The sequence below is a fragment of the Rhinoraja longicauda genome, chromosome 31 (genome assembly GCF_053455715.1).
Source record: "Rhinoraja longicauda isolate Sanriku21f chromosome 31, sRhiLon1.1, whole genome shotgun sequence".
Taxonomy (NCBI): domain Eukaryota; kingdom Metazoa; phylum Chordata; class Chondrichthyes; order Rajiformes; family Arhynchobatidae; genus Rhinoraja; species Rhinoraja longicauda.
The window spans coordinates 9,110,110-9,127,682 of NC_135983.1; the positions used below are offsets into that span (position 1 = coordinate 9,110,110).

Here is a 17,573-nt window from a genome sequence, read left to right on the forward strand (position 1 = left end):
GTTAACCAATATTTATTACCCCAACATCCTTTTTGTGTATATGCATGCCTGCTGTGGAAATGATTATGCCACTTTTGTAGGTTTTGAGAATTATTTTAAGCTCATCCTCGATTTCACCACTTTCTTCTTAAGATTAAGGTACCAATGAATTTGCTTCAGGTTGATACTTGAGAAGGACACCTTTTAAAATGTTATACATATCTCGAACTGTGTTAAGGATGGAAGTCAATGATAACAGTTTATCAAACCCACTGACTGATTTAACCTAATGACCATTGTTGTCTGATATTGAACATTAGGGTTGAAGGGTTTGAAGGAACATAAAGCATTACATTTCTCACCCAAGTAGAATCTTTCTGCTAATAAAATCTGAAAGATTGACGTGTATTTTTTCTCATCGTTAAATAGTATGTGAGCACGTGGCACTTATTGTTTGGAGATGATTTGCAAAATGTGCAATTATAGAGCTATAAAGCACGGAACGAGACTAATTGGCCCACCATACCTGTACAGAGCTATCCAATTAGTCCATCCTCCTGTCTTTCCCCAAAGCCTGACAATTCCCACAACTATTGATCCACTTCTCCTTTGGAAGATATCAAATTCATTTTCATTGCTCTTTCAAACAATGCATACAAGATTGTCCCAACATGCAGCCATTTAAAAAAATATCTTTTGTTTCTGAATGTTTTGCTTTAGATTTACACCGTTGCTGACTCTTCTGTCACCACAAATATATTTTACTTTACCACTGTCCCTGATCATCGCTATTAAATTTTCCTCCAAGCTTGCCGCTGCAAAGTCCCCAATATTGGCAGTGTTGTTGTAAATCTCTTTAAAAGCAGTACAGAAGTGCAGCATTTAGGTCCTGGAGCTTGTTCTGTCATTTAATTTGTTTCTGCCTGGTAGTTATCAAAATTCTTTCCAGCCGCTTTGCCTTCGTATGTTTCAATACATCTGTCTGGCAAAAATCTATCAATCAAATTTAAAGTACCCCAGCTGGGATCTTTCCATTTACATAAAAATGCCTAGTTATTGATTTTGTGCATGTTTCTTCCTTTCATAAAGTTATGTAATCCCACATGCGTTTCCACCAGTAACAGTTTTGTAATACGTGCAGCTGATCTCCCCATCTCTGCATTAAAACTGTACTATTTTGTTCATACTGTATCACGTTGTACTTGTCGCCAACGTACATTGTTTTATTGTCCTGTGTTAAATTGCATCCTCTGTGTTTGCCCAATTCACCAGCCTGTCCTGAAATCTGTTACTGTCCCTTTCATTGTTTACTACACATACATTTTGTTTCATCCAGAAACTTTAAAATTAGTCCCCTTATACCCAGGTTCAGGTGTTCATATCGATCCCCGAGCAGCACAATTCAACAATTCAAGACGGCCCTGTTTCTGTTTCTTAGCTAACCTTGTATCTTCAAATGTCATTGAGGTCATTTTTAAACAGTAAGCCATTCATTCTATAAGGGAAATTTCCCATCTTTCCTTAAAACTGTAAATAATCTGCAATAACTCAGTAAACTACTGAAAATTAAATTGGATCATTGCTCGTAGTAACACCTTAATGCACTCTGTTAAAGTGGAAGCTTCACTGCTCTGTCATTACAGGTTGATGTTGGCTCTTGAGATTTAAGTACTGCCAATAACATGCTATGAATTTTCATCAGTTGTCAGCCTGCCAGTTGCAAGTCTGATTGTTGCCTGTATTCAGAAAGACTGCATCCTGTGGAGTTAAAACAACTGTATTCTAACTTACTGAAGGCAGAAATCTTAAGCAATGGATCAAATCCTCATTGGGGATCTCCACTTTTTAGCATGGTCCCTACGAGGATTGTAGGGAAATTATTATTTCTGCACAGTGATGAACTGATTATATTACAGAGCATTTAATAGGTGAATGATTTGTGTTTGATAATCATGCAGTTGTCCAATTTACTGACAAACGACCCACAAAACAGATCAGACCAAAGATAATCACATTCAAAGATGTTTTAATTTGTCAATCCTGGAATTGTTAAGATGTTACAATCCTGGAATTGTAAAGATGCAAATAATGGCCATGGCGGAAAATCTGAAATAAAAGAATGCTGGAAATACTCTGTAGATTAAGCAGCTTCCGTGAAGCTTAAAGTTGCAGATCGATTACATTTCACTACAACTAGCCAGTTCTGCTAACAACTGGATGAGGATCATTATCCAAAATTGAATTCAGTTTTGAGTGTCGAGGGTTTTAATATGTCTTGTCAGAAATGAGCTGCTATTCCTTGAGTTTATGTTAGCTTTGTTATAACACTGAGAGTAGCTAAAGATAGCAAGGTCAGAGTGGAAGTTGGATGGTAAATTAAAGGGAAGGCAATTGGAAGTTCAAGATCACTCTTGTGGACTGGAAAAAAGGGGTTCTGCAAAGCAATCATCAAATCAGTGTTTGGATTCTCTCAAATTGAGGAGACCATAGTGTGCCTCAAATTGGAATAAGTACAAGTGAATCACGGATTCAACTGGAAAGAGTATTTGGGTGTCCGGATGCTGAGTAAAGAATAGGTAAAGGAATAGATGTATGTTGTAAACCTGACAATAAATACAGAAAATGCTGTAATACTCAGCAAGTCAGACAGTTTCTATGAAGGGAGAAAAGGAGTTAATGCTTCAGTTCGATAGACATTGGTTGCTAATGTACCCCATGAAATGGAGACAGAAATGAGAAAAGTAATGGACAGCAAAGGTAATGAAACATTCACTGGGTCACTTTTTCATCTTCACCAACACACAGCCGCTTCATATAGCAGCTCCTATGCAACTGGAGGAAATATATCAGCTGCTATTTTATGTCTGCCCTCCAGCCATCCCCGAAACCCAAGCACACCTTCCAAGTCGAGTAGCAATTACTTGCATCCTGTCAATTTAATGTACTGCATTGAGTGTTCACCATGTTTGGAATGGAGGGACCAACACACAAATTGGGTGACTGCTATGCCGATCACTTCTGTCCTGCCTTGAAGGGCGACTCTGAGCTTCCAGTTTTGAAGAAAAGTTGTCAACCTGTAATGTTGGCATTAGAAAATAACTGCAGATGCTGGTACAAATCGATTTATTCACAAAATGCTGGAGTAACTCAGCAGGTCAGGCAGCATCTCGGGAGAGAAGGAATGGGTGATGTTTCGGGTCGAGACCCTTCTTCAGACTGATGTCAGGGGGGCGGGACAAAGGAAGGATATAGGTGGAGACAGGAAGATAGAGGGAGATCTGGGAAGGAGGAGGGGAAGGGAGGGACAGAGGAGCTATCTAAAGTTGGAGAAGTCGACGTTCATACCACCGGGCTGCAAACTGCCCAGGCGAAATATGAGGTGCTGCTCCTCCAATTTCCGGTGGGCCTCACTATGGCACTGGAGGAGGCCCATGACAGAAAGGTCAGACTGGGAATGGGCTGGGCTCAAAGTTCAAGTGCTCGGCCACCGGGAGATCAGTTTTGTTAATGCGGACCGAGCGCAGGTGTTCAGCGAAGCGATCGCCGAGCCTGCGCTTGGTTTCGCCGATGTAAATAAGTTGGCATCTAGAGCAGCGGAAGCAATAGATGAGGTTGGAGGAGGTGCAGGTGAACCTTTGTCTCACCTGGAAAGACTGTTTGGGTCCTTGGATGGAGTTGAGGGGGGAGGTAAAGGGACAGGTGTTGCATCTCGTGCGGTTGCAGGGGAAAGTGCCCGGGGTTGGGGTGGTTTGGGTAGGAAGGGACGAGTGGACCAGGGAGTTACGGAGGGAATGGTCTCTGCGGAACGCAGAGAGGGGAGGGGATGGGAAGATATGGCCAGTGGTGGGGTCCCGTTGTAGGTGATGGAAATGTTGGTGGATGATATGTTGGATCCGCTGGCTGGTGGGGTGGAAGGTGAGAACGAGGGGGATTCTGTCCTTGTTGCGAGTGGGGGGAGGGGGAGCAAGAGCGGAGCTGCGGGATGTAGAAGAGACCCTAGTGAGAGCCTCATCTGTAATGGAGGAGGGGAAGCCCCGTTTTCTGAAGAACGAGAACATCTCAGAAGCCCTAGTGGGAAACACCTCATCCCGGGCGCAGATGCGGTGTAGACGGAGGAATTGGGAGTAGGGGATAGACTTTTTGCAGGGGACCGGGTGGGAAGAAGTGTAGTCCAGATAGCTGTGCGAGTCAGTGGGTTTATAGTAAATGTCCGTCACTAGTCTGTCTCCTGTGATGGAGATGGTGAGGTCCAGAAACGGGAGGGAGATGTCAGAGATAGTCCAGGTATACTTAAGGGCAGGATGGAAATTGGAGGTGAAGTGTATGAAGTCAGTGAGTTCTGCATGGGTGCAAGAGGTAGCACCAATGCAGTCGTCGATGTAGCGGAGGTAGAGTTCGGGGATGGGGCCAGTGTACGTCTGGAACAGGGATTTTTCGACGTACCTGACAAAGAGGCAGGCGTAGCTAGGGCCCATGCGAGTGCCCATAGCTACGCCTCTGGTTTGGAGGAAGTGGGAGGAGTCAAAGGAGAAGTTGTTGAGGGTAAGAACCAGCTCTGCTAGGCGGAGGAGAGTGTTGGTCAATGGGGATTGGCTGGTTCTACGGTCGAGGAAGAAACGGAGGGCTTCGAGACCATCCTTGTGGGGGATGGAAGTGTAGAGTGACTGGACATCCATGGTGAAGATGAGGGAGTGGGGGCCTGGGGACCGGAAGTTATCAAGGATATGGAGAGCGTGTGAGGTGTCTTGGACGTAGGTGGGGAGGGATTTAACCAGGGGGGATAGGATAGAGTCGAGGTAGGTAGAGATAAGTTCGGTGAGGCATGAGCAGGCAGAGACAATGGGTCTGCCGGGACAGTTATGTTTGTGGATTTTGGGTAGGAGGTAGAATCGGGCCGTGTGGAGCTGGGAAACTATGAGATTGGAGGCACTGGGGGGTAGATCGCCGGAGATGATGAGGTCAGTGATGGTGCTGCTGATAAAGGTCTGGTGTTTATCGGTGGGGTCATGGTTCAGGGATAGGTAGGAAGAGGTGTCTGATAGTTGTCGTCTGGCCTCGGTCCGGTAAGCTGCTCTAGATGCCAACTTATTTACATCGGCGAAACCAAGCGCAGGCTCGCCGATCGCTTCGCTGAACACCTGCGCTCGGTCCGCATTAACGAAACTGATCTCCCGGTGGCCGAGCACTTTAACTCCCCCTCCCATTCCCAGTCTGACCTTTCTGTCATGGGCCTCCTCCAGTGCCATAGTGAGGCCCACCGGAAATTGGAGGAACAGCACCTCATATTTCGCCTGGGCAGTTTGCAGCCCGGTGGTATGAACGTCGACTTCTCCAACTTTAGATAGATCCTCTGTCCCTCCCTTCCCCTCCTCCTTCCCAGATCTCCCTCTATCTTCCTGTCTCCACCTATATCCTTCCTTTGTCCCGCCCCCCTGACATCAGTCTGAAGAAGGGTCTCGACCCGAAACGTCACCCATTCCTTCTCTCCCGAGATGCTGCCTGACCTGCTGAGTTACTCCAGCATTTTGTGAATAAATCGAATTGTAATGTTGGCATTGTTTTTTCAATCTCCTCAAATGCTGACTGACCTGTGCACATTTCCAGTATTTTCTATTATTTCAAATTTCCAGCAACACCAGTGTTTGCATCTCACACTTTTGGCATTGATTTTTTTTTTCCCTTCCCTGTCCTCATTTCTCTTCTATTTACATCACTTCCAGATACTCAGTTGTGATAAACAAGCTTAAACCTTTTTTCTCTCAGCTTACACTATCACCACTAGCTTTATTCAACATCCTCGGGCTTCACCCTTTCACGGACATTTCCTTTATTCATGCTACCTCCACACCCTCTGGCCAATTTAAGCGTGTCTAATTTCTGACCTTTTCTTAGTTTTGCTTATAGTCAACTTGAAACATTAACTCTGTTGCTGTCCACACAAAAGCTGCCAGTCCAGTTGAGTTGCATTTTATTTTTTTGTCAGATTTATAGCTTCTGCCCTTGTAGACCTTTTTTTCTAATTAAAAAAAAAATCACCAACTTCACGACAAAATGCTTTAAAAGCTCTGCTCAATTATGAGGATAGAGTCCCTGCCGTTTTCTCATTCTCCCCTCTTGCTGAAAATCTGGTCCAGTGGTTTGGCAAGTTGCAACAGCGACATAGAACGTAGAAAAGGACAGCACAGCTACAGGCCCTTTGGCCCGCAGTGTCTGTGTGGAACATGGTGCCAACTAATCGCATCTGCCTGCATATGACCCATATCCCTTCATTGCCTGCATGTACACGTGCCTATCTAAAAGCCTCTTAAATATTACCATCGTATATGCCTCCACTACCACTCCTGGCGGCATGTTCCAGGTACCCACTGCTCTCCGTGTTAAAAAAAAACTTGCTCCACACTTTTTAAAGTTTGCCCTTTCACCTCAAAACTATGCCCTCTAGTCTTTGTCATTTTCACCCTGAGACTGAAGGGCGTTAGCACATATTTTATTTTGTATTTAATTTGTCAACCCTGTTTTGTGGCAACTGAAAGAAGGTAATTTATGCCATTGGTGTCTTTATCCCAAGGGGACTTAGTTCATGCTTGTTTTCTTTATCCTGCAGTAAAGGTCAGTAGAAAAGGTCAAGCTTTAATTTAGAGTTAAATAAGGAACAAGGACATTACAGCATAGTTTAAAAAACTGATTGTCTTCTGAATGATGTGAAAATTCATCAAAAGGCACCTCCGGTTACACCCATAAAAAGGCATAATTTATTCAAAGAATAATTACAATGCTCCTTTGCACAATCTCCAACAGCCATTGGCAATGGCTGGAGCACCAATAATAAATGACAGCTAAAATTAAATACTCCTGCAACATGAATTTGGAAAGGAAAATAGATTACGTAGCAGTGCATCTAAGATTGTAATATCATGTCATAAGGAATAGGAGTAGAATTAGGCCATTCGGCCCATCAAGTCTACTCCGCCATTCAATCATTGCTGATATATTTCTCCTGCCTTCACCCATAACCTCTGACATCTGTACCAGTCAAGAATTTAATCTCTCAACCTTAAAAATATCCACTGACGGCCTCCACAGCCTTCTGTGGCACAGAATTCCACAGATTCACCACTCTGACTAAAGAAATTTCTCCTCATCTCCTTCCTAAAAGAACGTCCTTTAATTCTGAGGCTATGACCTCTAGTTTTAGACTCTCTCACTAATGGAAACATCCTCTCCACATCCACTCTATCCAAGCCTTTCACTATTCTTTCACCTACGTTTCAATGAGGTCCCCCCCTCATTTTTCTAAACGGCAACAAGTACGGGCCCTGTGCCAACAAACGCTCATCACAGGTTAACCTCATTCCTGGGATCATTCTTGTAAACCTCCTCTAGAGGTTCCTTCCTCAGATATGATGCCCAAAATTGCTCACAATATTCCAAATGCAGCCTTACCAGCACCCCATAGAGCCCCAACATCCCTGTTTTTGTATACAAGCCCCCTTGAAATAAATGCTAGCATTGAGTTTGCTTTCTTTACTACCGATTCGACTTGCAGATTAACTTTTTGGGAATCCTGCATTAGCACTCCCAAGTGCCTTTGCACCTACGATTTCTGGATTCTCACCCCATTTAGAAAATAGTCTATACCTTTATTCCTACTACCAAAATGCATGACTCCACACTTTGCTACACTATATCCCATCTGCCACTTCTCTGCTCACTCTCCCAACCCGTCTAAGTCCTTCTGCAGACTCCCTGCTTTCTCTACACTACCTGCCCCTCCACCTATTTTCGTACCATCCGCAAACTTTGCCACAAAGCCTTCAATCCCCTCGTCCAAATCATTAATTTATAACGTGAACTCTCTCCCACTCTCTCTCCCACCCTCTCTCTAGCACCGACCCTAGCGGAACTCCACTAGTCACAGGCAGCCAACCAGGAAAAGCCCCCTTTATTGCCACTCTTTGTTTTCTGCCATTCGGCCAACCTGCTATCCATGCTAGTATTTGCCCTTTGATACCATGGGCTCTCATTGTCCTAAGCAGCGTAACGTGTGCCACCTTATCAAAGGCTTTCTGAAAATCTAATTGAACAGCATCTACTGACTCTCCTTTGTCTGTCCTGCTATTTACTTCTTCAAAGAATTCCAGCAAATTTGTCAAGCAAGACTTCCCCTTCACAAAGCCATGCTGGATATCTGGATTAATTCCAGTACCACATGCTAGTAAATAAGGAAACGGGAGAATAGGTCAGAAGAATGTATGGGTAAAGGAATGGCATTACAAGAAAGGTTTTAGATATCCGAATCACTGAGACCATTCTGGGGGAAGTTGGGACCATACAAGCTACACGGCTTACATCTGAACCAGCGTGAGCCCAACATCTTTGCAGGAATGTTTGCTAGTGAGGTTAGGGAGCATTTAAGCTCCTTTGACAGACAAATGGAACATAGAGATGTACAACAGGGAGCGGTAAAGTTTTGGGTTGCCCAAGGGAAGATGCAATCAAATATAACCGGAAAGGCAAGTGGACAGGGCAAGTGGTATGTTTTAATCCAACCACTTGAATCCAAGACGCTAAAGGCAAGGGAGCAAGTGAGAGTAGATGGGGTTGGTATGGATGGGTCCTCAACAATCAGCATAACGATAGTGGTGAGAGAAGCTGTTTCTGTGCTCCAAGACCCAAATAAATATGGATTCTCTTTTAACCTTATTTTATTTTAGTCCCTTCAATTATTTTGACTTATTTTGCTTTAAAATAAGCTATCCAAGGGTTATCTAAGAGCCCCATAAAGCTTTCAATGAACTGCATAAATAATTGTCATTTAATTCAATTGTTTTTAAGTCCCTTGAGATTTAATGATGTCTGACACAAAAACTCCTTAATAACATTCTTCTGCTCCTAACATTCCAAGGGTAATTCAAAGTTTGCTGTTTAATTTTTATGTTACGTTGTTAGTAATCTGAAAAAGCATAATTTTCTTTGGAAGAGAGATAAGAACGCTTTCTCACCCACTTTGCCAAAAGGATTGACCTTTAAATTATAATGGATATCATAGATCCTTGACTTTTTCAAATTGATGTAAAATTTATTTAAAGAGGGGTGAACAGAGATGAACTTAATTATTAAGCAATGTTTATTATTCATTGTGTACAATCTAATTTTATTATAAATCTAAATCTGATAGATGTAAAGTTAACCCAAAATGCTTTTGCTGGTCAAAAGTATTTGGGAGTAATCCAGGTAAGTAAATAATATAACTGCATCTATCTTCCTTCAGTTTAGAGTACAGTACACAAAAGATCCCCAGACTCCGTTGTTGAAAAATACAACATTATTGGTCTCTGTTATAGTTATTACTTAAGTGTGCAGTCAAAGTTATAAATGTTCATTTTTTTTCTCTAATGATTTATTTTAACTGTCGTAGCAATTCATAACACAATGCTGCATTAAAACTGGATTTGCACAATTTATGACCCAGTGTTTTGGACATCTGGAACCCCAATTTTCCCCTCCAGTCAGACAACAATGGAATGCTACTTTGGTCAGTTGTATCACCTAATAAAAAGTAGGATCAAGACAATTTGGTGATTCTGTGTTGGCCTATGAATTATTGAGCCATGTATGACTTCAGTTCTATAGATAGTGACAAAATGTAACCAGATTCACACCAAAAGGAAGGGGGGATAATCTGAGATCTATTGATGCTGTTTATACGGAATGGAATTAGTTTCATTCTCTCAATGCAGCATGACATTTAGATATTTTCAATGCATAGTGAGAGGGCAGTTGAAGTTTGGTTTACTTGACTTCCATTTGTTATCATTGGCTTCTTCCTTTACACACTAGTGGTGGTTCGAGAAAAGGATGATTGATGAGGTGTGAATAGTATTGCTGACCACCATCTAAAAATATTCGGTATCTTAAGTCTTGTGTATGTCTGTGTCCAGCATGATGGATGTATTCTCAATGACGATGAGTACCTGAAAAGTATTGTAAAACATAATCTGATGGAAAATCCATTTTGTGTTGGTAGCTCGTAAGTTCTCTGGGAAAGTAGACTTTATAAAACAGGTATGGCCTAACTAATGTCAAGTGGAACAATTACATGCAATTAAGGTTTTTATTTTTTAAATATATTTTGTGGTTATACATTTAATATATGATTTTTTTCTGCTGTGAACACTTCAGCAGCAGAATAGACCTAAAATCTTTGGTTTTTGCATAACATCCTTTTCCAGTAACTCACTGGAGTAATTTAGATGATGCTATATTTTCTGATTATGTCCAAGGAACTGTTTCCTCCTTTAATAGACCTGAGTTGGCTGTTATATGTGCATCAACGGGTGAAAGCCTGACAATATCATTGTTGGTATTTTGAGAACATGCCATTTATTATCTTTGAGTTTATTTTGATTTCCTTGTCCGTGGATGAATAACAAAGTCGTTTCCGGTACACTTCTGCAAGTCGATTCCGGGTACATTTTTGCATTAACCATGCCTAACAACAAAAAAAATGCCATTGAGGTTAACATACAAGTTGGGACTAACTTCTAAGTTGATGGTTGTTTTATATTTCCACACACATGCTTTTGTTTGGTTTCCCCCATCATCTGATTCCCAGAAATATGATATGCAAGGATTTTAATATCTGACAAAGAATGTCCCATTCGCAATGAAAATTCCACATACAGCTAAAGGAGCAGAAAAATGTAAACACTAATGGAACAGCCTCACTGCAGTGATGATTAATGTGCAGTTTTGCTTCTCTGCTCTTTTCCTTACTGTAGGTGGTTTTTTCATTGACAATCCCTATTACCAGCCTCGAGCCATCGCACCTTTTATTATTCACTTGGGTCCTCAGGATTTCGACTCTGACTTCTAGAACCATCAGGTTGAGATTTGAAAACTTACTTTTTTGTCATGTCAGTCCAGCTGTGGGCTAGGGGAAATAAAACAAGACTGTTTCAAGGTCATATTCCTGATTAGCCCTTGCAAAAATAGCAGCCTTTGTTGGTAGCTTGCTATTAAATTAGAATTTAAATGTTCAAACCAAAATCACGAGCGTTATTTGTCAACTATCCCAAACATTAGCAATTTGAATTGTACAATAAAATTGTTTTTCTTTCAATGCCACCACTTTTAATATACACCAATCCTGTGCCATTCCATTGAAGGTTACAGTTAAGGCCTTTTGATCAGTTAAAATCTGTTGTAAATTTGACTGTTATTTCGGCTGCCGGTTGTTTACTTAATAGATTCAACAATTCGATTTTAAAGTGTATGCCACTAAGGCTTTGAAAAACCACAGGATTATCAGTCTTAAGTATAATGCAAGGCAAAAGTAACTGAATCGATCCATTATTACAATCCAGTGAGCATTCTCTATTAAGGATGTATTAAAGATTATATCCCCAAAAAAATGTTTTTCCTTGCATTGCTAATAAAGGGGTTAAAACAAAACTATAACTTGAAATCATTTCTAAAATTATGGTGACTGGACATTGTTTAATATAAGCATACGGGTGCCTTGTTAACAAGAATGTTGAAATCAGATAGGGTATTTGAAAAAAATGAGATTATCCATAGTATGGCTGATGAATGAATGCTCAAACACAAATCAGCTGAGACTAATGTTTAAAATATGAATAGTGCTTGAAATGCTTTCATGAGTACTTTATTTATTTGCCAACTGAGCTGTCTTTATTCTACATCCCTTCAAACTGTTAGAATTATAAATGCCAATGAAAATGTGTGGTTACTTACAATTGTATTCATCTGCAAATATGCTATTGAAGAACAATGACCCATTTATCATTTGGTGACTGTGATCTAATGGTTCACACATCACCTCCTGAGTCGGAAGGTTTGAGGTTCAATTCCTAGTTCAAATACCCCAATGCAGGCTCACTCTCCTGTGCAGTACTGATGCAGTTCTATGTTGTAATGGACACTGTCCTTCTGATGCAATGTTAAACCAAGACTCTCTCTGGTCACTCAGCTGGGAGATCTTGAAAAGCAAACCCTGATTTCCGAGTAAAGTTTATTTCTCATTTGCATGCTAAGCAGGTGATACGGACATTATCACATTGCAGTTATTTAAAAAATATTTATTTTCTGGATCTGGGTTTCACCAGCAAGACCAGTGGTTGTGTCTATCCCTAATTGCCCATGAGAAGGTTATGGTGAACAACCTTCTTGAACTGCTGTAATCATCATGGAAGTATTCTTATAGTAATCCTGGGTAGGAAGTATCAGGATTTAGACCCAGTGCTGATGAAGGACCATCAATAAATGTCTGAGTAACTTTAAGACGGTGATGTACTTGTGCACCCGCTACCCTTTGATTCTTCGTGGTATAGGTTGTTTGTGGGGAGAAGGGAGATGCTGTTTGACCAGTCTGGGCAAATAATTGCAATGCCTATTATACATGGCACACACTATCACTGGCGCTTCGTGCTGCAGAGAGAACAAATGTTCAGTATAAGAAAATAACTGCAGATGCTGGTACAAATCGATTTATTCACAAAATGCTGGAGTAACTCAGCAGGTCAGGCAGCATCTCGGGAGAGAAGGAATGGGTGACGTTTCGGGTCGAGACCCTTCAGATGTTCAGGGTGGTTGATGGAGTGCCAGTAAAATGAGCTGCTTTATCCTGGATTGTGTCGATCTTTCTGAGTGTTGTGCGCTGCATTGGTGACCCAGAATTAGTGGAGACACAAGAGACTGCAGAGACTGGAATCTTGAGTATAATACAAACTGCTGGAGAGCTCAGTTGGTCGAATAGCATCAGTGAGGGAAATGGTCAGAAGACATTTTGGGTCGGGGCCCTTATAAGGCAAAAATTTGTTTATGGATACAGTTTGATTTAGATTTGTTGGAAAGTTGGGCAGGGGAGAGATATATGGAATTTAACTCAGAGTGATGTCCTTTGGGAGATCTACAATTCTGGTAACACATAAAAGTAAACGGCAGGGTGACCCCAGTGTGAGACCTTGGGATGCAAGTCCATAGCTCCCTGAAACTGGTGACACGGGTGGATGGGGTTGACAAGGTGTTTGGGATGCTTGTCTTCATAGGCTGAGACATTGAGTAAAATAGTTAGATGTCATGTTGCAGTTGTACAAAAGGTTGATTAGACTGCACTTGATGTATAGTGTACAATTCTGGTCCCAACACGACAGGAAGAATGTTATAGCAATAGAGAGAGTGTAGGAGATATTCACTGGGGTGGTGCCTAGAATGGAAAGTTTAGACGGACTGTTTATTCTGTCTGAAATGTAGGAGACTAAGGGGTGATCTTTTAAAGGTTAATAAAATTATGAGTAGTATGGATAGGAAAGATGGCCAGACCCCATTTCCCAGGGAGGACTAGTCTAAAACCAAGGGCATTGGTTTAAGGTTAGAGGGAAGACATTTAAAGGTTCTGAGAGGAACGGTTTCCACACAGAGTGTGATGAATTTCTGAAACAAGTGGAGGTGGGAGAGGCAGGTATAATGCAATGTTTAAAAGGGCACCTGGGCAGATAGTAGAACAGGGAGGGCATAGAGGGAATCGGATCTAATGTGGGCAAATAGTTTTCGTGTACATAGGCATCACAATTGGCATGGACTTGTTGGACCAAAATCTGCAATGTACGTGCCTATGATTCTATGATGATATGACAAAGTAATTGGAGAATAATTGCTTGTTAGCATTGGCAATGACTACTTCTATCACTTATCTGACGATCAAGAGTAGAAGATGCATAGTGTTAGCCAGATTGGATTTGTCCTCCTGGTAGATGCCAGTGTTGGAACTTTACTGGAAGATCTTGGCTGGCGGTTTCGCTGAGCACAGGTCTGCAGGCTGGGATGTTGACTGGTCTCGTAGCTTGGCTGTATCCTGTGCTCTCAATGCTCTTGATGTCACATGGCATGCATGGAATTGGCTGGAGACTGGCTTTTGTGATGGTAGGGATCTCAGGAGGAGGCTGAGATAAGCTCAGCACCTCTGGCTGAACATGGTTGCAAATGCTTCTGCCTTTTCTCTCCCGTTCTACGCACCACCGTTGTTGAGGGTGTACCACCACCTCCTGGTAATTGCTTAGTTGTCCACCACTATACGTGACTCTTTGTGGCGGGACAGAAAAGATTTGATCTGATCCGTTGTTTGTGAGATAATTTAACTCTATTGAAAGCTGTTTTTGTTGTTTAGGTGCAACTTGTCTTGTACTGTAGCTTAAGTTGGCAGCTCCTCAGTGGTAGAACTGGTGCAGGTCTTGGCAAACACTTCTGCCTTCCCTATTGAACCATGGCTAATGCCCCAGCGACTGTAATGGTAGAGTGATGAATGCTGTGACTTGAAGCTACAGATTGTGGTAATGCACATTTTTGCTGTACCTGATGATCGACAACGTTTCTTGAATGCCCAGTTTTAAGCTATCCTACTGTGCATGCCTGGAGTGTCACCCAACATGACAAAGACCAGCCTTGAAATGAATTCAGAATTTTGTCCCTCGGGTACTGTGTGATGATCACTTCATCGGTCCTGAGTCTGGTGGTGCACGCTTTCAAGCTTTGTACTTTCTGCTGGACGGAAGCAGGGAGAAGAAGGAATGGCCATGGTGGGACAAGTCTTTGATTATGTTGTCTGCTTTCCCGAGATAGCGGAAAGTGTAGATGGAGGCAATGGTGGGAGGTCTGTGTGATGGACTGGGCTATATCTACATCTCTGCAATTTCATATGAAAGCTTCTCCCAAGCCGTGATGGTACCCGACCGTATGTGGATCTGTGGAAGTCACTGGAAAAATGTTGAATTTCCTTAGTTTCCTCAGAAAGTTGGGGCAGGGGCATCTGTGCGCCTTCTTGGCTGTCGAATCAATGTGGTTGGTACACGACAGAATTAGCAATATTAACGCCAAGGAAATTAAAGCTCAACCATTTCCACTCCTGCACCTGATTGAGGCACATACTGCACCATGCTTCCTAAAGTCAATAACTAGCTCCTTTCATCTTACTGACATTGAGGGAGAGGTTATTGTCCAGACACCAAGACAGTAAAGTCATGGATGCTTGCATCTGCCACTGTTAGATTGTTGAGGACAAGTAGGTTTATCCATGTGTTGGTTCCTTCACTACCTGGTGCAGATGCATCTGGCAGCTGTGCACATACAGACTTGGCCAGCTCAGTCAGTGGTGGACTACCATTGCCACCTTTGCTGATGGACATTGCGTGCCCTACCCCAGAATACATTCTGTGCCTGAGGTGCTTCAGCACTTCGTCCAAGTGTTGCTCAACGTGTTGGACCACTGATTCATTAGATAAGGAAGGGAATTAGATTGGAATTAGGAATTAGGAAAAGGATTTCATTCCCACATTCGAGCTGAAGCAATGAGATGTCATAGCGCCTGGAGTTGTTTTTGGGAGATTTATTTCGTATAATTGGCTATGGCATTCTTTTCATTATACTGTACATAATTTTCACTTCAGATAATACTTCATTGCCTCTGAAAACCTTGAAGGAAACATTAAAGCACTATAATCGCAAGCATTTTTCTCTTTCATTCCATCTGCTTGTCATCGTAGCTTTGGGAATGAATTTAGATTTTTTACACTTGCGCCTTCTAGAATAAGCGAATCAGAAATATTCTACTTTCTTTTCACCTGAGTGAACATTACAATTTTTTAACCTTTAGTTTTGTCGAGGAAATAAATGAAATAATAGACTGGGAAAGCAGCAATAGCATCCCACGCAAATAATCTTCCTGAAAATATAGATCGGTTCTGAAGTCAATGATGGAGAGCCCTACCTGAACAACTTAGCTGGCATTCAACTGTGGAAAATCTATTTAATGACACCATAAATAATTCTAAAAATATGTCCCAGTGCTGGTTTAGATAATCTTCCTTCCATCCCAATGCTTCTGCCTTGACTGAGAATGATTGTTCTTATGATTGACTCTTATGATTGTTCACCATTTCAAATTTAGCCACATTTCTACCTTCTCTGGAGAGTGTTGTGGACTGCTAATTATAATAGTTCTTAAAAATCCATCTTGAATTTCAATTTCAACTAACACCTTCACAAATGATTTTATTTTTCACTTACATGTTTCACAAATGGCATCTCTATTTTCTCGCTGAGGCTGACTTAGAATACTTCCGTTCAGTCTCTTTGTTCTAAGTTTGAATCCTAGTCTGGCGCTGTAAAGCAGCAACTCTACCGCTGCGCTACTGTGCCGCCCTATTCAGCAAGGAAAGTTGGTAAGAGACACAGATGACACAGCCTCGATCTCAATCTGGGCTCTAGTGGATTGGTTGCTTAGGATCGTGTGTGGGAAAGAACTGCAGATGCTGATTTAAATTGAAGGTAGACACAAAAAGCCGAAGTAACTCAACGGGACAGGCAGCAACTCTGGAGAGAAGGAATGGGTGACGTTTCTGGTCGAACGTTCCTTTTCTTCAGAGATGCTGCCTGTCCTGCTGAGTTACTCCAGCTTTTTGTGGCTGCTTAGGATCATGGTTGGCATGCCATAATGTTGCAGACTAGAACGCTAATTTCTCAAAATTGGAATTTCTCTTTCCAGTTCTCATTGGAATTTTTTTATTCTCGCATTCTGATCAACTGCTACCTGATTCTCCCACTCACCTACACACTTCAGCAATTTAGGGTGGCTAATTAACCTACCAAGCCTGACATATTTGGGAACCAGATCAGCTAGAGAAAACCCATGCCATACAGGAATGGCCAGGGTGGGAAAAATATCCTTGGGTCCCAAGGCAATATGGAACTCAGATGAAGTAAATGGCAGGGAGTCTTGTCTGTGTGGTGGACTGGGCTACATCCACGACTCTCCGCAATTTCATGCAGTCTTGGGCAGAGTCATTCCCAATCCAAACTGATTCAACCCAACTGTATGCTTTCTGTGGTGCTTTGTAGAAGTTTGTAATAGTCATTGGAGTTATGCCATGTTTCATCACTCTCCTGCGGAAGTTGGCCGTTGGTGTGGCTTCTTGGCTGTCACTTCCATGTGGTTGGTCCATGATAGAACGTTGGTAATATTTAGGCCAAGAAACCTGAAGCTCTCAACAATTTCCACTTCGGTACCATTGATGCCGATGGGGTCATTTACTCCAACGTGCTTCCTGAAGTTGATAATGAGCTCCTTTGTCTTACTGACATTGAGGGAGAGGTCGTTGTACAGACACCATGTTACTTGGTTCTCTATTTCCTTCATGTACTCTGCCTCATCATTGCTCATGATTCGGCCGATGTCGAGAATTATTGTGGAGGAGGTGTCACTATCCTCACCTATTGTGGTCTGTGGGTCACAAAGTCGAACACTGGCAGATACTCTTTGGTCAAGGAGTTTGAGAATGAGTTTGAATTGGATTATGGTGTTGAACGTGGAGCTATAGCCAATAAGTAGAAGTCATCCATTCTCTCTGCTTAATGAAGCTGATGGTGAGCTGCCTTGAACTCCCGTTGTCTTTAATGACTCAGTGATGGTAAGATGATCCAAGTTGGAATGATGCAACACTTCAAAGAACTAGAAGTTGGTGGTTCCAAACCAGAGGCATAATTCAACTGTTTGCCCGCTCTCATCCACGACAATAATT

The 17,573-nt window shown here is 42.1% G+C and overlaps 1 protein-coding gene across 4 annotated transcripts in view; it reads left to right on the plus strand.

Moving 5' to 3' along the window:
* strbp (spermatid perinuclear RNA binding protein) overlaps window positions 1-16,326 on the plus strand; it is a 145,222-nt gene extending 128,896 nt beyond the window's left edge. For all 4 annotated transcript variants that reach the window (XM_078426304.1, XM_078426308.1, XM_078426305.1 and 1 more), the window contains one exon: window positions 10,761-16,326. In XM_078426304.1, coding sequence (XP_078282430.1) covers window positions 10,761-10,855 — 95 coding nt within the window. In that variant the 3' untranslated portion in view covers window positions 10,856-16,326. The remainder of the gene's footprint in view (window positions 1-10,760) is intronic.
* Window positions 16,327-17,573: the final 1,247 nt, after the last annotated feature.